Source organism: Hyperolius riggenbachi, chromosome 10, assembly GCF_040937935.1.
Source record: "Hyperolius riggenbachi isolate aHypRig1 chromosome 10, aHypRig1.pri, whole genome shotgun sequence".
Taxonomy (NCBI): Eukaryota; Metazoa; Chordata; class Amphibia; order Anura; family Hyperoliidae; genus Hyperolius; species Hyperolius riggenbachi.
Window position 1 is genome coordinate 276,309,058 of NC_090655.1, and position 25,049 is coordinate 276,334,106.

Consider the following 25,049-nt stretch of genomic DNA (forward strand, 5'->3'; position numbering starts at 1 on the left):
CAATTGCTTTTCTCAACAGTTTTTTTTCACCTCGGATGTCCTTTAACCACTTGAGGACCACAGTCTTTTCGCCCCTTAAGGACCAGAGCCTTTTTCTCCATTCAGACTACTGCAGCTTTCACGGTTTATTGCTCGGTCATACAACCTACCACCTAAATGGATTTTACCTCCTTTTCTTCTCACTAATACAGCTTTCTTTTGGTGCTATTTGATTGCTGCTGTGATTTTTAGTTTTTACGGTATTATATTCATCAAAAAAACATGAATTTTGTCAAAAAAATGGTTTTTTTTTTAACTTTCTGTGCTGACATTTTTCAAATAAAATAACATTTCCTATACATTTGAGCGCGAAAGTTATTCGGCTACATGTCTTTGATTAAAAAAAAAAAACATTCAGTGTATATTTATTGGATTGGGTAAAAGTTATAGCGTTTACAAACTATGGTGCCAAAAGTGAATTTTCCCATTTGGGAGCATCTCTGACTTTTCTGCCCACCTGTCATGTTTCATGAGGTGCTAAAATTCCAGGATAGTATAAATACCCCCCAAATGACCCCATTTTGGAAAGAAGACATCCAAAAGTATTCACTGAGAGGCATGGTGAGTTCATAGAAGATTTTATTTTTTGTCACAAGTAAGCGGAAAATGACACTTTGTGACAAAAAAAAAAAAAAAGTTTCCATTTCTTCTAACTTGCGACAAAAAAAAATGAAATCTGCCACGGACTCACTATGCTCCTCTCTGAATACCTTGAAGGGTCTACTTTCCAAAATGGGGTCATTTGTGGGGTGTTTTTACTGTCCTGGCATTTTGGGGGGTGCCTAATTGTAAGCACCCCTGTAAAGCCTAAAGGTGCTCATTGGGCTTTGGGCCCCTTAGCGCACTTAGGGTGTAAAAAAGTGCCAAACATGTGGTATTGCCGTACTCAGTATAAGTAGTATCATGTGTTTTGTGGTGTATTTTTACACATACCCATGCTGGGTGGGAGAAATATCTCTGTAAAAATGACAATTTTTTGATTTTTTTTTACACACAATTGTCCATTTACAGAGATATTTCTCCCACCCAGCATGGGTATGTGTAGAAATACACCCCAAAACACATTATACTACTTCTCCTGAGTACGGCGATACCACATGTGTGACACTTTTTTTGCAGCCTAGGTGCGCTAAGGGGCCCAACGTCCTATTCACAGGTCATTTTGAGGCATTTGTTTTCTAGACTACTCCTCACGGTTTAGGGCCCCTAAAATGCCAGGGCAGTATAGGAACCCCACAAGTGACCCCATTTTAGAAAGAAGACACCCCAAGGTATTCCGTTAGGTGTATGGCGAGTTCATTGAAGATTTTATTTTTTGTCACAAGTTAGTGAAAAATGACACTTTGTGAAAAAAAAACAATAAAAATCAATTTCCGCTAACTTTTGACAAAAAATAAAATCTTCTATGAACTCGTCATACACCTAACAGAATACCTTGGAGTGTCTTTTTTCTAAAATGGGGTAACTTGTGGGGTTCCTATACCGCCCTGGCATTTTACGGGCCCAAAACCGTGAGTAGTCTGGAAACCAAATGTCTCAAAATGACTGTTCAGGGGTATAAGCATCTGCAAATTTTGATGACAGGTGGTCTATGAGGGGGCGAATTTTGTGGAACTGGTCATAAGCAGGGTGGCCTTTTAGATGACAGGTTGTATTGGGCCTGATCTGATGGATAGGAGTGCTAGGGGGGTGACAGGAGGTGATTGATGGGTGTCTCAGGGGGTGATTAGAGAGGAAAATAGATGCACTCAATGCACTGGGGAGGTGATCGGAAGGGGGTCTGAGGGGGATCTGAGGGTTTGGCCGAGTGATCAGGAGCCCACACGGGGCAAATTAGGGCCTGATCTGATGGGTAGGTGTGCTAGGGGGTGACAGGTGGTGACAGGAGGTGATTGATGGGTGTCTCAAGGTGTGATTAGTGGGGGGAATAGATGCAAGTAATGCACTGGCTAGGTGATCAGGGCTGGGGTCTGAGGGTGTGGGCGGGTGATTGGGTGCCCTAGGGGCAGATAGGGGTCTAATCTGATGGGTAGCAGTGACAGGGGGTGATTAATGGGTAATTAGTGGGTGTTTAGAGGAGAGAACAGATGCAATGCACTTGGGAGGTGATCTGACTGCGGGTCTGCAGGCGATCGGATGGTGTGGGTGAGTGATCAGATTTCCCGCAAGGGGCAGGTTAGGGACTGATTGATGGGTGGCAGTGACAGGGGGTGATTGATGGGTGGCAGTGACAGGGGCTGATTGATGGGTGGCAGTGACAGGGGGTGATTGATGGGTGATAGGTGATTGGCAGGTGATTGACAGGTGATCAGTGGGTTATTACAGGGAAGAACAGATGCAATTAATGCACTGGCGAATTGATAAGGGGGGGGGGGGGGGTCTGAGGGCAATCTGAGCGTGTGGGCGGGTGATTGGGTGCCCGCAAGGGGCAGATTAGGGTCTGATCTGATAGGTAACAGTGACAGGTGGTGATAGGGGGTGATTGATGGGTAATTAGTGGGTGTTTAGAGAAGATAACAGATGTAAACAATACATTTGGGAGGTAATCTGACGGGTTTGCAGGCAATCTAATGGTGTGGGTGATCAGATTGCCCGCAAGGGGCAGGTTAGGGGCTGATTGATGGGTGGCAGCGACAGGGGGTGATTGATGGGTGATAGGTGATTGGCAGGTGATTGACAGGTGATCAGTGGGTTATTACAGGGAAGAACAGATGTAATTAATGCACTGGTGAATTGATAAGGGGGGGGTCAGAGGGCAATCTGAGCGTGTGGGCGGGTGATTGTGTCCCCGCAAGGGGCAGATTAGGGTCTGATCTGATAGGTAAAAGTGACAGGTGGTGATAGGGGGTGATTGATGGGTAATTAGTGGGTGTTTATTATTTATTATTATTTATTGTATTTATAAAGTGCCAACATATTACGCAGCGCTGCACAATAGATATATGGGTTAACATACAGGTAGAACATACGGAAACTCACAACAAAAGAAGATCATACAAATGATTTGATAACAATACAGTGTCATAGGTTAAAATAGAGACTGTTCGAGTCTACAAGAGGGGTGGTTGTGAGTAAGATTGCATAATCAAGCTGGATACGTTAGGGAGGAGGGCCCTGCCGGAGGCTTACAATCTAAAGGGTGGGGTAGAGACAATAGGTGCGTCTTTTGAGAGGGGGTCTAACAGAACATATTATGGTGCTGGTGTAGGGGGGTATGCGAGCGTGAAGAGGTGAGTCTTGAGAGCTTGTTTGAAGGTATTAAAGGTGGGGGCGAGTCTGACGGCTGGTGGGAGAGAGTTCCAGAGAGTAGGGGCAGCCCTGGTGTTTAGAGGAGAGAATAGATGTAAACAATGGATTTGGGAGGTGATCTGATGTCGGATCTGCGGGCGATCTATTGGTGTGGGTGGGTGATCAGATGGCCCGCAAGGGGCAGGTTAGGGGCTGATTGTTGGGGGGCAGTGACAGGGGGTGATTGATGGGTGATTGACAGGTGATTGACAGGTGATCAGGGGGGATAGACGCATACAGTACACGGGGGGGGGGGAGGTCTGGGGAGAATCTGAGGGGTGGGGGGTGATCAGGAGGGGGAAGGGGGCAGGGGGCAGGGGGGGGGATAAAAAAAATAGCGTTGACAGATAGTGACAGGGAGTGATTGATGGGTTATTAGGGGGGTGATTGGGTGCAAACAGTGGTCTGGGGACTGGGCAGGGGGGGGTCTGAGGGGTGCTGTGGGCGGGGGGGGGGGGCAGATCAGTGTGTTTGGGTGCAGACTAGGGTGGCTACAGCCTGCCCTGGTGGTCCCTTGGACACTGGGACCACCAGGGCAGGAGGCAGCTTGTATAATACACTTTGTATACATTACAAAGTGTATTATACACTTTGTAGCGGCGATCGCGGGGTTAACATCCCGCCAGCGCTTCCGTATGGCCGGCGGGATGTTGCGGCGGGTGGGCGGAGCCAGTTGCCGGGGGAAACGCGCGTCATCAATGACGCGATCGCTCCCCCGGCATGCGAAAAGGACGCACCGCACTTGGGCGTAGTGCGGTCCTTTAGGTATCCACTTTGCCGCCGCCCATGGGCTGTGGGCGGTCGGCAAGTGGTTAAGGGGTTTTAAGACTGCAGTCCTTAAGTGGTTAAGTCTTTTTGGGGTTGGTGTCCCCTCATCTCTATTACATGTGAGCACTTTACTTTTCATTCTGTATTGCTGCTATTGCACGGTGCACGGTATATTATAGACATTTATCTCTACCATTATTGCTATTTACCCCTTCTGGGGCGGCTTGTGACACTTGTTCACCTGATTTGCTGATTTTGTTTTGCTGGATTTTCTCCCTTGCATCTTTTGATTTTTCATTTTGTGAGCAATATTGATTTTTTTATGTATATTGTTTACATTGCAGACTTAACACTTTGGATGAGGAGGACCTGTGATTCTGTATTTTGATTATTGATTTAGGACACCACTCTTTTTTCACCTTTCGCTGAATTTTTCATTGCTTTTAATTGGGTTGGATTGTAGTTTGATAATTAATATTTTTGGGGGGTTTATTGTTCCGGTCAGTGTGGAGCTATACAGGGTACTTTCTCTTGTGTTGTGCTATTTGTGTTACCCCAGCACACTCTCTATCCTATTTATGTAAATGAATGATGTAACCTATATGGTGCTGGTCCGATCCTTCTGTTTCCTGTATCCAGTACACTATCCAGCCGCTGCTCCTAGTGCAGATTTCATTTATAGTGGAGCTGAACTCTTGCACAGAATTAGATAATGTATAAGGTTCAGCGCTCAAATAATTAATAACAGGGAAAAAAAGATGCTAAAGTCCAGATACAGTTGTACCAATGTCAGGTAACAAAATTAAAATGAAAGGGCAATGTCCACTCCAACCAGAGTAGAACCTTGCAGGTGTATGCGCTCTATAGTGGGTCAGCAGATCCCCTTTAGACAGTCAATAAGTATACATAGACAGCGCTCCACTTCTCAATGCAACTGAAGGGATCCCCTCAGGGACCGCACTCACCCAAAAGTTGTGACCACTGTTAGATTGGTCTCAAATCGCTTGTGAATTCTCCTCCTGGCTGACTGCCCGATTCCGGTTGTGCTGTGCTGCAATCCTGCTGGGAGCCTTGTTCCACTCCTATTATGCGGATTTTCGTATGCTCAGACAGGATAATGCAGGCATTTTGGCTGTTGCTGTGTGTATGCTGGAAGGCTGGCTGCACACAGGTCTCTCTTCCTGAGAGAGACCTGTGTGCAGCCAGCCTTCCAGCATACACACAGCAACAGCCAAAATGCCTGCATTATCCTGTCTGAGCATACGAAAATCCGCATAATAGGAGTGGAACAAGGCTCCCAGCAGGATTGCAGCACAGCACAACCGGAATCGGGCAGTCAGCCAGGAGGAGAATTCACAAGCGATTTGAGACCAATCTAACAGTGGTCACAACTTTTGGGTGAGTGCGGTCCCTGAGGGGATCCCTTCAGTTGCATTGAGAAGTGGAGCGCTGTCTATGTATACTTATTGAACTCTTGCACAGGACAGGAGGAAAACATATAGAAATGCACCCTGTATGTATTAAGACAGTTTAGCCTGTCTAACTCCCCCTCATCTGTGACTTATCACAAGTTGTAATTTGATCTCTCTGCTGTGTCAGCTCAGGAATCTTCTCTGCACGGCAGAGCAGCTAATTTGTAAACACAGGATGTTATCAATATGTCTGCTTCCATGAAAGCAGGAAGTTGGCATAATGCAGATTTATTGCAGGATTTGTATCAGGTGTAACAAATACATGTTTTTCTTTAAAGGACCACTTGTAGTGAGAAGAATATGAGGGCTGCCATATTTATTTCCTGTTAAGCAATACCAGTTGCCTGGCAGCCCTGCTGATCTATTTGGCTGCAGATTCTGACTATAATGTCAGAAACACCTGATCTGCTGCTGCTTGTTCAGTGTCTGGGGCTAAAAGTATTAGAGGCAGAGGATCAGCAGGATGCCAGGCAACTGGTATTGTGTAACAGGAAATAAATATGGCAGCCTCCATATCCCTCTCACTTCAGTTCATTCATGCACTTCACAAAGGCCTGTGTGCCGAAACATTCTGCTTTTATACTGTGATACAATAATAATGTGAGCTTTTATAGCCTTTAAATCCAGGTGTAGACTTGGTTGTTATTGATTTTATGTATGTTTCCTGCACCTTTTCAGGGCCCGGGTGCTGACTGGGCAACTCACTAGTGTATTCAATTTATCCTGCGGTTGAGCAATTAGACAAATGTATCAATTCTCCACCCCAGTAATGCCATTTCTCCCCCAGTATAGCCATGTTCCCCCTGTGTCCCCCAGCATTGCCATTATCCTCCAGTATGTAATGTCCCCCACCCCAGTAATGCCATTTCTCCCCCAGTATAGCCATGTCCCCCCTGTGTCCCCCAGCATTGCCATTATCCTCCAGTATGTAATGTCCCCACCCCAGTAATGCCATTGCTTCCCCAGTATAGCCATGTCCCCCAGCATTGCCATTATCCTCCAGTATGTAATGTCCCCCACCCCAGTAATGCCATTTCTCCTCCAGTATAGCCATTGTCTCCCTGTGTCCCTTAGCATTGCCACTATCCTCCAGTAGGTAATGCCCCCCACCCCAGTAATGTCATTTCTTTCCCAGTATAGCCCTGTCCCCCTGTGTCCCTGAGCATTGCCATTATACTCCAGTATGTAATGTCCCCACCCCAGTAATGCCATTTCTTTCCCAGTATAGCCATGTCCCCCTGTGTCCCCCAGCATTGCCATTATCCTCCAGTATGTAATGTCCCCCACCCCAGTAATGCCATTTCTTTCCCAGTATAGCCATGTCCCCCTGTGTCCCCCAGCATTGCCATTATCCTCCAGTATGTAATGTCCCCCACCCCAGTAATGGCATTTCTCCCCCAGTATAGCCATGTCCCCCCTGTGTCCCCCAGCATTGCCATTATCCTCCAGTATGTAATGTCCCCCACCCCAGTAATGCCATATCTTTCCCAGTATAGCCATGTCCCCCTGTGTCTCCCAGCATTGCCATTATCCTCCAGTATGTAATGTCCCCCACCCCAGTAATGCCATTTCTTCCCCAGTATAGCCATGTCCTCCCTGTGTCCCCCAGCATTGCCATTATCCTCCAGTATGTAATGTCCCCCACCCCAGTAATGCCATTTCTCCCCCAGTATAGCCATGTCCCCCCTGTGTCCCCCAGCATTGCCATTATCCTCCAGTATGTAATGTCTCCCACCCCAGTAATGCCATTTCTCCCCCAGTATAGTCTTGTCCCTCCCTGTGTCCCCCAGCATTGCCATTATCCTCCAGTATGTAATGTCTCCCACCCCAGTAATGCCATTTCTTCCCCAGTATAGCCATGCCCCCCTGTGTCCCCAAGCATTGCCATTATCCTCCAGTATGTAATGTCTCCCACCCCAGTAATGCCATTTCTCCCCCAGTATAGCCATGTCCCCCCTGTGTCCCCAGCATTGCCATTATACTCCAGTATGTAATGTCTCCCACCCCAGTAATGCCATTTCTCCCCCAGTATAGCCATGTCCCCCCTGTGTCCCCCAGCATTGCCATTATCCTCCAGTATGTAATGTCCCCCACCCCAGTAATGCCATTTCTTCCCCAGTATAGCCATATCCTCCCTGTGTCCCCCAGCATTGCCATTATCCTCCAGTATGTAATGTCTCCCACCCCAGTAATGCCATTTCTTCCCCAGTATAGCCATGTTCCCCCTGTGTCCCCCAGCATTGCCATTATCCTCCAGTATGTAATGTCCCCCACCCCAGTAATACCATTTCTTCCCCAGTATAGCCATGTCCCACCTGTGTCCCCCAGCATTGCCATTATACTCCAGTATGTAATGTCCCCACCCCAGTAATGCCATTTCTTATTTTCTATCCAAAGGCAGCAGCATCCTGTACAGATCACATGACCACATCACTGAGGATGGACAAGGATCAGAGTCACATGACCGAGAGGATATTAAACCTCACCCTAGAGATCATCTGTCTGCTGACTGGAGAGGTGAGGAGCATTCTGGGAAGTCACATGACATCACTCTTATCGCTATTAATAAAACAGACCTGACCAGAAAGGTGAGGAGGATTCTGGGAGATCATGTGACATTAATGTTGGTCTTTCCATACAGAGTTTTCCTCCTGTGAAGTCTGGTGATCATGTGACCATCACGGTACCCCCACCTCACTTCCTGATATCTGAGGGACACAACAAGCAGAAGATCCTGGAAATCACCAGGAAGATGATGGAGCTGCTGACAGGAGAGGTGAGCAGTGCTTGGAATTATGGGACATTATCCAGTAACAGCAAGGAGTGTGTCTGGGTGGTGACTGTATTATTGTGTGTGTCAGGTTCCTATAAGTTGTCAGGATGTCACCATCTATTTCTCCATGCAGGAGTGGCAGTATATAGAAGGACACCAGGACCTCTACAAGGACACCATGACTGAGAATCAGCCGCCCCTCACATCACTGGGTAAGAGGAGATTCTTTATTACTTGTAATGGAGGATGCAGTGCTTGGGGTCCTCCTAGATCCCCTCATCTGATAAACACACAATGACCTCAATTCATTAAGGGCTGTTTAGCAAAAAAAGAAAAGAGGTTGGGGAAATACAGCATTCTGTATTTTAGACTTTTTTTCTCCAAATTTACTAAGATTGTCACCCATGTTGTAATAGGTAATTTACTGATGAATGTTGCTTCAGTTCAGTAAGACCTGCTCGGTGATGCAGAAGTCTCCCAGCTGTGGAGGAGGTCTCTGCAGCAAGCTGAGGTTCTCTCCTACAAATGTCTGCATAACCCATTCCTGTGTGACAGCTTACTAGAGAGTAAAGGGCTTCCTGCATCCCTTTAGATGTGTATGCATGCCACTAAAGGGCCTCTTCTGTGTACCAGTATATAGATCTGCATGTCTGAAGGGATACAGGGAAGCCTCTGTAAATGTCTCCTGCTGTTGTGTCTTGTTGTATCTTTTTCTGATGTCCCGTCCAGTAGAAATGGCCTGAACAGCTCCTGACAATCATCGGCTGTTTGACGTTCGCATTTAACACACATTTTTAAAAGTCACTGGCTGCTGACTTTAGCGGTTAATAGCAAAGCCCTCTTACATGCTAGAATTTGCAGGCTGTGTGTGGGAGGACAGAGGGTACAAGAGGAAACATTTTTTCAAAAAAGACCTTATAGTTTTTGAGAAAATCATTAAAGTTCATGGAAAAATTAGCAACCTATAGCAAAGTCACTGCACTAAAATGACAGATAATGTAATAACATGTATATAAATGTATTTTTTTTTCATGTTCTGTGTGGAAAATTTAAAAAAACATTTGGGGGGGGGGGGGTTCCCCCCTCCTGAGCCTCTTTAACCCCTTGTCCCCCATGCAGGATAGCCAGTATGCATGGCCCCTGCTGTGTGGGGCCTCACACCCTGAGCTATACCAGCCCGCATGGTCCATGGTATGTGGAGGCTCTGGGGGGAGGGGTGGCCAAGCCTCTCCCTTTCCGCCAGAGCCCTTGTCCAATCCATGCACAAGTTGCTCTCCCCTATCTCCGGTGCCTCAGGAGGAGGTGGGGGTCGACAACGCTCTTGGGGGTTTTATGGTGGCATTTGGGAGTCTCCTTTAAATAAGGGACCCCCAGATGCCCATCACCCTTCCAGGAGAAATGAGTGTAGGGGTACATAGTACCCCTTACCAATTTCCACAAAGGGTTAAGTAAAATAAAAACACAACGTCATAAAAAGTCCTTTAATGTTCTTAATTAACCAGAAATACTTACCTGTACCCTTTAAAAAAAAAAAACAATTTCCACGCCAATATCCTCGGACATGATTCCACGCCAATATCCTCTATTTTGCGATCTTCTGTTAAATCGATCTCCGCTCAACCACCACCACCACACAACACCGCTCCAACCACCAGATCTAAGCTATACTGAGAGCAAAGCGTCTTTATATTTCCCTCCAAGGCTCCCCATTGGTTCCTTAACCTCCCTGGCGGTATGATTATTTCCAGATTTTTTTCCAAAAGCGGTGCAATTTTTTCACAAGCTTTCAGACCCTAAAAATCATACTGCTAGATAGATCTACGGCAGCCATGCACATTCCACACCTCCGATGGATCCAACTCGGGATTACTGCTCTGAGCTGTGGATTTCCATTCCGAGCCTGTCTCGGGGTTACTGCTCAGGAGGTTAACAGACCAATAGGGAACCGATAAGGAACCAATATAAAGATGCTTTGCTCTCAGCTAAACAGAGTATAGCGGAGAGCGCGCCCTATGCGGACGCTTTACCACCACCTCCCACTGTCCTCTCCTCCTGCTCACACCTATCACCCCTGGGTGCACTAGGTGGCAGCATGGGTGGGGGTGACAGGTATGCGGGGTGGGGAGGACAGCGGGAGCCAGGGGTAAAGCGTCCTATCAGGATGCGCTGTCAGAAATACTTAGTATAGCTGAGAGCTGGTGGCAGGAGCGGCAGTGTGTACCAGCGGCGGTGGCTGTGTGGAGATCTTCAATCAATATAAAGAAGATTGCAAGATAGAGGATTTTGGCATGGAAACTTTCTTTTTAAAGATACAAGTGAATATTTCTGGTTAATTTAGAACATTATATTTTACACTCCCCAAGGAGTGGTCGCCCCCACCTCCTCCTGGGGCACCGGAGGTGGGGAAGAGCCCCTTGTCCATGGACTGAAGAAGGGCTATGGGGGAAAGGGGGAGGCTTGGCCGCCCCTCCCCCAAGATCCCCTCCCATGCCATGGACCATGCGGGCCGGTATAGCTCAGGGTGTGAAGCCCCACACAGCAGGGGCTCTGCATACTGGCTATCCCAGCCTGCATGGGAGACAAGGGGTTAAAGAGGCTCGAGAGGGAGGCCATATTTATATAATTTTTTTTTTTTAATTTCCCACACAGATTTTATATACATGTTAATACATGAACTGTCATTTTAGCACAGTGACTTTGCTATAAGTTGCTATTTTTTCCCTCTAATTTTAAAATCCATTTTCTCAAAAACCATACGGTCTTTTTAATTTTTTTTTTCTCTTGTACCCCCTGTCCTCCCACACATACCCTGCAAATTTAGTGTTTCTAGCATGTAAGTTGGCAGACAGGGAAACATTTCCCACCCTCTGCACTCAAACCTTTAAAATCGTAAACTAGTATTTTTATAAATGACGTTTTATTAACGTTAGCAAGTCCCCATACAGCTATACCCGACTTATTGAGACTCCTTTCTGCCTTCTCCGGATTCCGCCTCAGTTTACACAAATCAGAGATTATGCTGACAGCCATGGCAATGCAGAAAGGAAAAGATTTAGCTGCCTCTCTCAGCTTAACCTACCAAAATAGATCCATGAAGTATCCGATTATTAATCTGAGGAGTAACCCCTCTGACCTTTATTAATGAAACTATCCCAGTATGTTTTCCATATCAGCGAATGATTTGCAGACCTGGAGCAAGTTCAATATTTCCTTCTCAGGCAAAATGTATTCCATCAGAATGACTTTACTTCCTAGAATACTTTATCTGTTTCGGGTCCTGCCCATTAGAGTGGCTTTGGGAGACATCACTAAGCTCTAACATCAGTGTGCACTTTTCCTCTGTAGTAGTAAACGTCCCAGAATTCCCAGCTACATTCTTACGCTGCCTAAACCCTCTGGGGGAGCGGGTATGCCCTCCCTAATAAGTTATTATAGAGCTTCACCGATAGCTCAGCTCACCCTGGCTAACACTACCAACCACACTCCTCTATGGGTGAAGCTCCGCCTCCTGCCACCTTCTTCACTGAAAGGATTAATGTGGGATAAGTTAATCAATATCCCTATGGTCAAAAAATGACCCCCAACTTCAGCCCCATCACTAGCTGTATGGAATATCTCGAGATATAAATATTCCTTACTGTCCCTGGTTGCTTTGCTGACGGAACTTTCCCTGAATCCTGACTTTGGACCCGGGCAATCCCCAGAAGCATTTCACTGGTGGTCATGTCGTAATTTACTACTCTCAGCAAATGCATTATGCCCACCAGTGATTTTATATCGACTTTTCATCCACCGATTGGAGAATTCTTTAGAACTAACCAGGTTTTTTACTCTCACAAATCAGTGGCTAATACAGAACATACCATGACCTATTCATTTTTCGAAATCCTTTGCAAGAATAACCCTTTGTAGAGCGGCTTAATATCACTACTTTACACAGTTCTGAACTACCCTAAATTGCCAGAAAAGTCCTCCTTTCTTCTTAAATTGGAAGAGGTTTCTGGGAAGGTTTTATCAATGAGATGGAAGCATTGTTGTGAGACTTTAAACATAGTAAGTATTATTCTGCTCTTGAGTGTTCCATAAAGTTGTTGTATTGAACTTACTTTGCCCCTGATAGGCTTAATAAGATGCACCCATCTAGGCCCCCCCTTTGCTTTTGTAATTGTGGAGAGGTGGGCACACTGTGGCATAAATGGTGGGCCTGTCCTGGGGCTCAACGGTATTGGAAGCACATTTGGAAATTGTTTACGAGTGTGTTGGGTCGCCAAATTCCCTTTAGTCAGAATATTTTCCATTTTAGGTGACAAACCACACAGAGTTAAATTCCCAGCTCACAAGCACATCCAACACAAAGCCTGTACTGCCAGAAGGGTTCTAGCAAGGAACTGGCTTACCCCAATCCTCCCTGTTATTGAAGTCTATACCCCTGTTTCTGAGATGATGTTGGCTGCCCATATAACAGCTGAGGTTACAGCTAATATGCTGGGCTTCTGTAACAGCTGGTCCCCATGGATCGCTTGGCTAGACAATACAGGCTTATCACGTTACCTCCATAGATTCTGAAGCCTTTTGGTACGTCAGTTATGTTTGAATCACATCTTACCTCTTATATGATGCGTGAGCAGACTGCATTGATTTTCTCTGTTGAAAATTTTCCCTTTCTTTATGTCTCATTAGAGTGTTTTTTTTTTTTTTTTTACAATTTAATAATATAATCCCTGTGTGGGTCTGCAGGTCTTTTAGCTTATTTCTGTTTCTACAAATAGAAAAAAAGTTCAGCGGGACCAGGTGGCTATTCCTATTGGCTTTCTCCCGTGTGTCAATTTTACCATATGCTGATTTCTAGTTATTGACAGGTCCAGCCAGGTCTTAAAAATACTCAACATTTTATTTGTTTTACCAAATGCTCTAATCTAAGTGAATGAACATTTTTGACGTATTCACCGCACAAGCCGGTAATTTACCTCACTAGTCGGTAATATTTACTTTTCAATGTGATAACACTTAGTTAATTGACCCCATAGTATTCAGTCAGTGTGTGTGTTTCCTACAGATGGATCCAGTAATGGAAACCCACCAGAGAGATGTACAGGTCCTCTTTATTCCCAGGATTGTCCACCTAGATCCCCATCATCTGGTAAACACATAGACAATGTATTCAGTCAGTTTGTGTTTCCTACAGGTGTGTGCACTAACAGAAACCTACCAGAGAGATGTACAGGTCCTCTTTATTCCCGGGGTTGGCTACAGGAAGATCCCCCCACCCCCCACTATTATCAGGTAGGTGGAACTGAGTGTCATTAGAGACCCCAAACTATGTGACATTGTTTCCTGTTGTCTATGCTGTTATCTGTGTTCACATTATAAAGTGCTTCTTATTTTGTGTGATTAGCGTGGAGAACTGATACATGTAAGTGCTGTGGTTAAAGAGGAAGAAGGCGAGATGTATGTGAGGAGTGATCAGCAGTCTATGGAGGAGGGTGACATGATGGGGACAAGTAAAGAGGAAGAAGAAGAGACGTATGTGAGGAGTGATCAGCAGTCTATGGAGGAGGGTGACATGATGGGGACATATAAAGAGGAAGAAGAAGAGACATATGTGAAGAGTGATCGGCAGGCTATGGAGGAGGGTGACGTGATGAGGATAAAGAAAGAGGAAGAAGAGACATATGTGAGGAGTGATCGTCAGTCTATGGAGGAGGGGGACATGATGAGGATAAATAAAGAGGAAGAAGAAGAGACGTATGTGAGGAGTGATCAGCAGTCTATGGAGGAGGGTGACATGATGAGGATAAAGAAAGAGGAAGAAGAGGAGACGTATGTGAGGAGTGATCAGCAGTCTATGGAGGAGGGTGACATGATGAGGACAAGTAAAGAGGAAGAAGAGGAGATGTATGTGAGGAGTGATCAACAGTCTATGGAGGGGGGAGACATGATGAGGATAAAGAAAGAGGAAGAAGAAGAGACGTATGTGAAGAGTGATCAGCAGTCTATGGAGGAGGGAGACATGATGGGGACATCTAAGAAAGAAGACATTATTGCAGAGATGAGAATTGGTGAGTGATGAGCATTAGATATCCAATATCCTTAATAAACTGACTAACAAATACAGGGGTTGGACAAAATAATGGAAACACCTTGAAAATCAACAAAATATGTTATAATATGGTGTAGGTCCACCTTTTGCTGCAATTACAGCCTCAATTCTCCGAGGTATTGATTCATACAAATTGTGAATTGTTTCCAAAGGAATTTTAGCCCATTCTTCAGTTAAAACACCCTTCAGTTCTTTTAGAGACAATGGCGGCGGAAATCGACTTCTTACTTGAATCTCTAATAACGACCATAAATGCTCAATAATGTTGAGGTCTGGGGATTGTGGTGGCCAGATGAGATGCTCAACTATGTTCATTAGAATGTTCCTCGTGCCATTCTATAACAATTCTAGCTGTATGGATTGGGGCATTATGATCTTGAAAGATGGCATTCCCCTCCGGAAACAGTTCTTGAACCATAGGATGAACTTGGTCGCCCAAAATTCCTAAATTATTATTATTATTATTTAGTATTTATATAGCGCTGACATATTACGCAGCGCTGTACAGTGTATATATATATATATCTTGTCACTAACTGTCCCTCAAAGGAGCTCACAGTCTAATCCCTACCATTGCCATCTGTCTATATTATGTAGTGTAAGTACTGTAGTCTAGGGCCAATTTTAGGGGGCGCTAATTAACTTATCCGTATGTTTTTGGATTGTGGGAGGAAACTGGAGTGCCCGGAGGAAACCCACGCAGACACAGAGAGAACATGCAAACTATTTGCAGATAGTGCCCTGGCTAGGATTCGAACCAGGGACCCAGCGCTGCAAGGCGAGAGAGCTAACCACTACGCCACCGTGCTGCCCACTACGCCACTACACAAGGGAAATCATTGGCCCGGTGGATTTCCAAGAAATAGCACCCCAGATAATCACAGAACCCCCGCCATGTTTTACGGTTGGGAGAAGGCAGTCTGGATGAAATATTTCTTTCGGCTGTCTCCAAACATACACTCAGCCGGAGGTCAGAAATAAGGTAAACAATGATTCATCAGAGAAAATCACATTTTTCCACTGCTCAAAGGACCAATTCTGGTGGTTTCTACACCACTCTAAACGCTTTGAAACATTTGTCTTTGAGAGCAGAGGTTTTCTAATTACAGTTCTTCCATGGAATCCAGATTTGTGCAGCTCCTGACGAACAGTTTTTGTGGAAACTGGGTTCTGTAGGTGTTTATTCAGCTCTGCAGTGATTTTAGGAGCCGTGGTCTTGCAAGCTTTTCTAACAATTTGATTTAGAGTCCGACAGTCTCTTTCAGACAACTTCGACTTTCTGACACAACTGTGCTTTGCTGAGGATGTTTTTCCTTCTCTTTCAAAGACGGTCATTACTTTTGAGACAGTACCTCTTGAAATGCCAAGCATTTGGGCAGTTTCTGTTACAGTAGCGCCTGCCATATGAGCACCAACAAATTATAACCAACTTTTGTTTAAATATCTGTAAAAAAACAATTATTTTAATTAAACATATCAAATAACAAATATAATAAACAAAAAAAGTTAACATGTCAAGTTTTGATTGCTTAAAACATTCAAAGAAAATGTTAGGTGTTTCCATTATTTTGTCCAACCCCTGTATGTCCCTGCTGGGCACAGTACAGATCATCTTCCTCTCAGTATGTGCGGTAATATTACCACAGTTTCATGAATCTACCCCTTTGATACAATGTAAAGCAGTCAGTGTACAGCTTGCATAATGGTGTAAATTTGCTGTCCCACCAACATAACTCAACACACAGCCATTAATGTCTAAACTGCTGGCAACAAAAGTGAAGACAAAGTGAGAAATGTCAAAATTCTACTCAATTATACATTTCAGGGCCCAATCCAATTCACAAGTTTTCTCATTGGTGATATTTTCATATCTTATCAATAAATGGCCATTTAAGCGACCAGCAAGCAACAAAAACTATTTTACAGTTCTTTTTCATTTGCAGAGTGTTGAGAACTCATTTTTAAACAGAACATGAAAAATGATGTCCTAGGAGAGAACTTAGAAGAGGAAGGGCATTGGTTCCGGCCCTTTCCCTCCCTGGGGTCATGTGACTGGTTAGTGTTACTAGGTCTCAGGTGTGAGTGGGGAGCAGGTGTGGTACATTTGGTGTTATCGCTCTCACACTCCCTCATACTGGTCACTGGAAGCTCAGCATGGCTCCTCATGGCAGAGAACTCTCTGGGGAGCTTAAAAAAGAATTGTTGCTCCAGATAAAGATGGCCTAGGCTATATGAATATCACCTACACTCTTACACTGAGCTGCAGCACGGTGGCCAAGATCATACAGAGGTTTAACAGGACAGGTTCTCCACACACACTTTCAGACACATACAGACACAGAAACACACACAGACCTAGCTGCACAGCCTCTCTCTCTCTCCTTCCCTTGCTGTCCTACCCAGCCTTGCTGTAATCATCCTGGAAGCAGGGGGTGGAGCTACGTCTTTCCTGTGTGTGCTCCTCCCCTCCCTACCTACTGCATGTGAGAATAACTTCAAAGGTGAAAACTTAAGGACTGGAGTGATAAGACAGCACTCTCTCTGTGAAAGCTTATCACTACATGTTAATAAGGCAAGCTTCTTTAGTGAATAAACACTTAATATATAGATCAATGTGTGACGTTTTCATTTGCATTGTTATCACCAGAATGATCTCAATGGGTTGTGGCCATTGGGTTTGATTCACTAGCTATAGCACTGTTAGCTATTAGGGGAAGCCGGGGTTAGGAAGGTTTAAAAGTTATTTAAAAAGTAACCTTTATTTTAATGTAAAAGAAACAGGGAGATTGGCCATTAGAGGATGAGCAACAGCGACATTCAAGGAGAACTGGGGAGGAGATTGTGTCTCAGAAGTTCAGCAGAATAGGTGCCGTATCTATTCCTGACTCTCTCCTCTCTCACTTCAATTCAACAGTTACTATTTACATGCTATAAAACACAATGGGGTTGATTCACTAACTATAGCGCTGCCAAACAGCCCGACTAAACTACTGTTACGAGTGCTAATAGAGCAGCGCAACTTATTTCCTCTGTCACTGTGCATGCTAAATAGCGGCCGATTTATTGAAGTATCGGGGGGGGGGGGGGGGGGCAATACATCACTACCATGCGGCAAATCAAGGCAGCGCCCGTTGCTAAGTAACGCACACTATGCTGCCACTAGCACGTGTAGCGTGCACAGAGGAAATATTAAGCTAACTGTTAAACCTTCCTAACCCCAGCTTCCCCTAATCAGGCAGTCCTTGTTGTATATGTGGACGAGGTCAGCCAGATTCTCTGCTCTGCATGGCCTGACCTATATTCATCATGGAATATTATGTTAGTGGTTTGTATAATTAGCTGCTGCAGCAGGACTTGTAATTCCATTAGGAATAGCGGCCGTGTTGTTTGGCCTCGCTCTCCCTGACCTCCCCACACTGTAATCTTGGATTGCAGGTTACTATTACAGTAACGCACTTTCTCCAACTAGAGCAGATATAGCCCCGCCCCCTTGTCATAGCCTCTGAAGAAGCGCTTGTGTGTGAAACTGCCGTCAGGCTCCCAGCAACCAGCACCCACCATTATCCACCCCCGCACCGGTACGTGTTTAGTCTCTTCTTATGGACTGTGAGGTGATGATGTAACACACAGCCTACTTGTCTGCACATTGCCAAATAAAGGAAGCTGTACAGCAGTGCCGACCATCCTCTTTCCTTTCATCCCTAATGATAATTGTTGCTCCCCTCAGAATTCTCTAACAGGAAGTGATGATGTTTCTCTATTTGCAGGGCGGAGTCCCGGCATCAGGAACCTCTCAGAGACTCGTCTCTCTGTATCCACAGACTGTACAACGGATGATGATGTCACTGGACAAGAGTCTCCTGCAGATATCCTGGTTACCCCAAATATTCCCCCAGACTCCCCTCATCTGTCTAACCCTGAGGGGCCTCATACCCGGCACAGCTCTCCCTCTGCTGGAGGGTCTCATTCGTGTTCCACATGTGGGAAATGTTATGCATGGAAATCACAGCCCTACTCATGTGCTCAGTGTGGGAAATGTTTTGCTTATAAATCAATTCTTGTCGCACATGAGAGATTTCACACTGGTGAGAATCCCTATTCATGTACTGAGTGTGGGAAATGTTTTGCTCATAAATCAAGTCTTGTCAATCATGAGAGATCTCACACTGGTGTGAAGCCCTATTCATGTGCTGAGTGTGGGAAATGTTTTGCTGATAAATCATATCTTGTCAGACATGAGAGATCTCATACTGGTGAGAAGCCCTATTCATGTGCTGAGTGTGGGAAACGTTTTGCTGATAAATCAAATCTTGTTATACATGAAAGATCTCATATTGGTGAGAAGCCCTATTCATGTGCTGAGTGTGGGAAACGGTTTGCTGATAAATCAAATCTTGTCAGACATGAGAGATTGCACACGGGTGAGAATCTGTATTCATGTGCTGAGTGTGGGAAATGTTTTGTGAATAAATCACATCTTGTTACACATGAGAGATCTCATACTGGTGAGAAGCCCTATACATGTGCTGGGTGTGGGAATCGTTTTGCTGATAAATCAAATCTTGTCGCACATGAGAGATCTCACACTGGGGAGAAGCCCTATTCATGCGTTGAGTGTGGGAAATGGTTTACTTGGAAATCAAGTCTTGTCAGACATGAGAGATCTCACACTGGTAAGAAGCCCTATTCATGTACTGAGTGTGGGAAATGTTTTACTTGGAAATCAAGTCTTGTCACACATGAGAGATCTCACACTGGTGAGAAGCCCTATTCATGTGCTGAGTGTGGGAAATGTTTTAGGCGTAAGTCACAGCTTATCAGACACTTGTGTTGAGTGTGGAAAATGTATTGGCTACAAATATTCTGATGCACGTTATTTTGTTTTTTCTGAGGATTTTTCATGCTACTCAGTGCATTGGTTTATAAAGTGTTAGTTCCTGAACTGAAGTGACATGATGAGATCAATATGTGTATATATAGTACTGAGCCTAGTTACAACTTGCTTTGTGTTCACTTTTTTGTTTTTCAATGTAAGGGTTAATAAACCAGGTGCTTTATCTATACAAATGAGGCATGATCTGCAGTCAAATGCAGCCATGGCTCTCCTGGAGAGTAAATAAAAGCCAAAACACTTTTATCTGACTGAACAAACACTCATGATAATACAAGAGTGCTGAAATTATCATTGTTTTTTTCTGGGTGCTGAATAAACCAGATTTTAAATTACTGTAAATATTTTTCCGCTGCGCTCACCAAGATCAAAGTTCCTGGAAAAAATAATCACACTTCACACAGCGTAACTCCGTCTTCAACGTTGCACTCATAATACAAAGGGACCACCATGAGGGATTTCTAGAGTACACCCTTCCACATGTGCATACAAACAGCCCCCCCACCAACAGAGACGGGGCTCACCAGAAAGTCACCACCTCACAGACCAGGTGGATCTAGCGTGTTTGCAAATGTAAAAGCTGCCTCAGCATGAACCCTCCACTCGCCCACTTCTCTTCAGATAAAGCAGGCTTTGTAACCCAAGTACATGTATAAAGTATAAATAAAGGGCCATCGTGTAATGCTGCACATACACCAGCTCCTCACGCTAATATAAAATTGCACTTACACCTCCCAAGTCACAGCGCACATATCAGGCAAAGATCAGCCTCCCATCCGGGCACTCGGGGGGTCAGGTACGCGGCGTCCGGCTTCAGTACTTTTCCCTCTGGCAGCTCCCGCTGTACAGTTCCTCTATGCCGGCCGGCCTTTCCCCGGGTGATTGACGTCACGCTGTGACTTGGAGGCGTAAGTGCAATTTTATATTAGCGTGAGGAGCTGGTGTATGTGCAGCATTACGCCATGGTCCTTTATTTATACTTTTATACATGTACTTGGATTACAAAGCCTGCTTTATCTGAAGAGAAGTGGGTGAGTGGAGGGCTCAGGCTGAGGCAGCTTTTACATTTGCAAACACGCTAGATCCACCTGGTCTGTGAGGTGGTGACTGTCTGGTGAGCCCCGTCTCTGTTGGTGGGGGGCCTCTTTGTATGCACATGTGGAAGGGTGTACTCTAGAAATCCCTCATGGTGGAGCCTTTGTATTATGAGTGCAACTTTGAGGACGGAGTTACGCTATGTGAAGTATGTTTATTTTTCTAGGAACTTTGATGTTGGTGAGCGCAGCGGCAAAATATTTACAGCGACTTCATCCTTCTGGGAACTTTTTGCTGCAGCAACTTCCTAATCCACATAAGGCCTCTTGCACACTGCAAGTGATTCCGATTCAGATTCCGCTTTTTAATCAGTTTTTACATCCGATTCAGATTCTGATTAGCAGTTTGCTCCCTGCACACTGCAAATCTGAATCTGATGTAAAAACAGATTAAAAAGCGGAATCTGAATCGGAATCGCGTGCAGTGTGCAAGAGGCCTAACTGTGAGAGACTCATTCTGTAACTATTTGTGGTGCAGTTTGAATTTTATTTGAACCAGATTTTAAATCACACTGATTTTGCTGCTGTGCATAATTCAGAGTCAGGATACAACCCCTAAAAGGGAAAATAAGAATGTGAGACTCCAGGAAAGTTCTAAATAACATTGTTATTTACCTGCTGTGAGCTGCTGATGTGGGATATTAGAAGCTCCCATTCATACAGACTGAACTGAGGACAGGAGATTTCCCTCTCTCTGTGTCTCTGTTTTACAGTCAACAGCCCAAGTTCCCCAGGAACTGTCCACCGGCGAACAGTTTGGGCCATCTCTACCAGCGACAGGTACAAACTCCAAAGAGTGATTAGCGCTGTGGAAAAGATCATTGGATCATCCCTGCCACCTCTCAATCTCCACACGGCGAGAATGAGGTCAAGGGCCACCAAGCTCTTGCGTGACCCTTCCCACCCAGGCAACCACTTCTTTGTGCTTCAGGCCGCCATTATAGGACCATCTCCTCTAGAACAAACACGGATAGCAGCACCTTCAGGCTGTTCTCCTGCTGAACTATATCCCTCCCCTGCTGAGCCCGCCCTCCTGCTGAACTCTATCCCTCCCCTGCTGAGCCTGCCCTTCTGCTGAACTCTATCCCTCCCCTGCTGAGCACGCCCTTCTGCTGAACTCTATCCCTCCCCTGCTGAGCACGCCCTCCTGCTGAACTCTATCCCTCCCCTGCTGAGCCCACCCTCCTGCTGAACGCTATCCCTCCCCTGCTGAGCCCACCCTCCTGCGGTAAACCTACCCCTCATACAGTGGTGACTCCCCTGCGCCCGCTCCGGTCCTCCAAACACTGCAGGGTTGCAGCACCCTCCTAGCACCTCTGTAGTGCAATATCTCCTGCTCAGGTGTATTATTACCCTCATGCTGTAAATGTTTTCCACCTACACTACTTGACTATTGTTCTTGGTTTTGTCTGCCAATGTCTGTTTATCTGTTGCCAATGCTAAAGCAGCGCAGCTTAATGACAGGAGCGCAAGGTAAAAGTCTTCAGCGCACTCTATGCTGTGGTATTGCTAACTTACGCATGCTCCATTAACTTAACGGGCGCGCCACTGAACCTGCCCTGAGCCCCTGGCTTCACAGGATGAAATCCCAGCACTTTCATAGGCTTCCTGTCACGTGACAATTAGCCAATTGGGCCAATTAAACAGAAGCGCCCATTAAGTTAATGGAGCGTGCTTAAGCTTTAAGAATAAACCACATAGTGATAGTAACAGGTGGAAATGGAGGAATTATGCAGGTATGCCAGATAGTTCAAATATTTAAACTATTTGTACATAGTATTAATTATTTCAGAGCAGATTCAGAGTTTAACAAGTTTATGGCAGATGGGAAAAAGCTGGTTTTCAGTCTGTTTGTGTGTATGCAGATTGATCCAAACGTCTGCCTGATGGAAGGAGCTCATACAAGGCGTTTCTGGGGTAAGCGTTGTCCTTGATAATGATTTTGGCCCTTCTCATAGAGCGAGTTTTATACAGTTATCCAGAAGTCTCAGCATCCGGAAGGAAAAATCCTGACCTTGCAGGATGCATAAATCTTGTTTTACAGTTCTTTATGCAGTAATAAACCTCTGTTACATTAAGGTAAGTCTGTCTTTTGTCTTAATTTTTTTTAAATTACTGTATTTCAACATTAATACTCAGTTTGGTATATAGCATGGGGTATAGTACTGTTTTTTTTAGCTAGGCCTATTTTTGACATTGACCCTCAAGCAACCAGACCTACACTTATCCGGCATTTGCCAATCCCCGGTGGTGCCGGATAATGGGGGATTTACTGCACAAGAGTTCCAGTGATGGTAGTTCAGTGCTGATAATGACTTCTGCTGTTATTGCAGCTCACTGCAGGGCTTCTCTGGCAGCCTTGGTGCAGCTGTTGTACCAGGCCGGCATGCAGTTGGTCAGACCGCTTTCTATAGGGCATCTGTAGTAATTAACCAGCAGCTTCTGTGGAAGGTTAGCGCTCCTTAGTTTTCTCATAAAGTAAAGGCACTGTTGTGCTTTGCCAGTTACAGCTAAAGCATTGTCAGCCCAGGAGTGGACTATTGCACTGGCCACAGGGCATCTGGGTGTCACTGCAGTAAATTGAGGCTCGGTTCTCTTCTGCTTTACACCTCAGTGGTAGCAGAGACTATAAAATCCAGGGGACATCTATGTGGACACCATTACACTGCAACGCACCTGCTGCATTGTGACATCACATAGGTGGTGCATTGCAGTGTGGCAAACCTCGGCTGTTATGCTACAAACACCCACTGTGACCAGAGCCTTACTGTATACTGTAAGCAGATCTATACATGTAATGGTATGTGTGCCACATTCTGCACACTCACTTGCTTCAGCTCAGCAGACAATGCACAGAAATGCATGTATAGTTGTGGCTGTGCGAGGAAAGATCCCCCCTCCCCATCCAGAGCGGAGCAGTATGCATGGCAGACCTCTATGTACCCCCCATGTGCGGAGTGATGTTGGCCCATCTTGTGTTGTTAGCAATGACATATATTGATGGCAATGGCAGACCTCTGTGTGTCCCCCTCCCCCGTGCATAATGTGCTGTACCAGATTCTGACGTGATTGTGCCGCCCCTGAGTCTACCAGCCACTGCAATATATGTATTTAGGCTGAGCAGTAATGGCTGCGTGTCCCCCGCTATGTGCACTGTGTCCCGTATTGTGTGCAGCTGATTATGGTAATGCCCATTAGATAAAGGCTTACCACCATGCTGCAGCCCACCAGAACAGAATGTAAGGCAGATAGATCCTCTGTGTCCCTGCACCCCGAGTGTCCCCGGCATAAGCAGAGCGCTGTGTGTCCCCCGCTATGTGCCCTGTGTCCCGTATTGTGTGCAGCTGATTACAGTAATGCCCATTAGATAAAGGCTTACCACCATGCTGCCTCCCACCAGAACAGAATGTAAGGCAGACAGATCCTCTGTGTCCCTGCACCCCGAGTGTCCCCGGCATAAGCAGAGCGCTGTGTGTCCCCCGCTATGTGCCCTGTGTCCTGTATTGTGTGCAGCTGATTACAGTAATTCCCATTAGATAAAGGCTTACCACCATGCTGCCTCCCACCAGAACAGAATGTAAGGCAGACAGATCCTCTGTGTCCCTGCACCCCGAGTGTCCCCGGCATAAGCAGAGCACTGTGTGTCCCCCGCTATGTGCCCTGTGTCCCGTATTGTGTACAGCTGATTACAGTAATGCCCATTAGATAAAGGCTTACCACCATGCTGCCACCCACCAGAACAGAATGTAAGGCAGACAGATCCTCTGTGTCCCTGCACCCCGAGTGTCCCCGGCATAACCAGAGCACTGTGTGTCCCCCGCTATGTGCCCTGTGTCCCGTATTGTGTACAGCTGATTACAGTAATGCCCATTAGATAAAGGCTTACCACCATACCACCAGAACAGAATGTAAGGCAGACAGATCCTCTTTGTCCCTGCACCCCGAGTGTCCCCGGTATAAGCAGAGCGCTGTGTGTCCCCCGCTATGTGCACTGTGTCCCATATTGTGTGCAGCTGATTACAGTAATGCCCATTAGATAAAGGCTTACCACCATGCTGCCTCCCACCAGAACAGAATGTAAGGCAGACAGATCCTCTGTGTCCCTGCACCCCGAGTGTCCCCGGCATAAGCAGAGCACTGTGTGTCCCCCGCTATGTGCACTGTGTCCTGTATTGTGTGCAGCTGATTACAGTAATGCCCATTAGATAAAGGCTTACCACCATGCTGCCATCCACCAGAACAGAATGTAAGGCAGATCCTCTGTGTCCCTGCACCCCGAGTGTCCCCGGCATAAGCAGAGCGCTGTGTGTCCCCCGCTATGTGCCCTGTGTCCTGTATTGTGTGCAGCTGATTACAGTAATGCCCATTAGATAAAGGCTTACCGCCATGCTGCCGCCCACCAGAACAGAATGTAAGGCAGACAGCTCCTCTGTGTCCCTGCACCCCGAGTGTCCCCGGCATAAGCAGAGCACTGTGTGTCCCCCGCTATGTGCACTGTGTCCCGTATTGTGTGCGGCTGATTACGGTAATGCCCATTAGATAAAGGCTTACCACCATGCTGCCCACCAGAACAGAATGTAAGGCAGACAGATCCTCTGTGTCCCTGCACCCCGAGTGTCCCCGG

The 25,049-nt window shown here is 45.8% G+C and overlaps 2 protein-coding genes across 3 annotated transcripts in view; both read left to right on the forward strand.

Annotated features, from left to right (window-relative positions):
• LOC137535477 (zinc finger protein 271-like) overlaps window positions 1-25,049 on the forward strand; it is a 408,695-nt gene that overhangs the window by 180,815 nt on the left and 202,831 nt on the right. The gene's annotated exons all lie outside the window — the stretch shown is intronic.
• LOC137535470 (zinc finger protein 37-like) lies at window positions 7,970-19,688 on the forward strand. 2 transcript variants are annotated; one of them, XM_068257301.1, is made up of 7 exons: window positions 7,970-8,084; window positions 8,209-8,343; window positions 8,474-8,552; window positions 13,397-13,435; window positions 13,526-13,623; window positions 13,736-14,399; window positions 18,208-19,688. In XM_068257301.1, exons 1-7 carry the CDS (start codon window positions 7,989-7,991, stop codon window positions 19,272-19,274), a joined length of 2,178 nt encoding a protein of 725 aa, XP_068113402.1. In that variant the 5' UTR covers window positions 7,970-7,988; the 3' UTR covers window positions 19,275-19,688. The 2 variants fall into 2 exon arrangements, with proteins under 2 accessions (XP_068113402.1, XP_068113403.1); XM_068257302.1 differs by lacking the exon at window positions 13,397-13,435.

Excerpts from the sequence above, each read along its gene's own strand:
- LOC137535470 (XM_068257301.1), top strand. The coding sequence starts at position 7,989 with ATGACCACATCACTGAGGATGGACAAGGATCAGAGTCACATGACCGAG. Across the intron at positions 8,344-8,473 it reads TGGAGCTGCTGACAGGAGAG|GAGTGGCAGTATATAGAAGG; the intron begins GTGAGCAGTGCT and ends TTCTCCATGCAG. Across the intron at positions 13,624-13,735 it reads CCACCCCCCACTATTATCAG|CGTGGAGAACTGATACATGT; the intron begins GTAGGTGGAACT and ends TTGTGTGATTAG.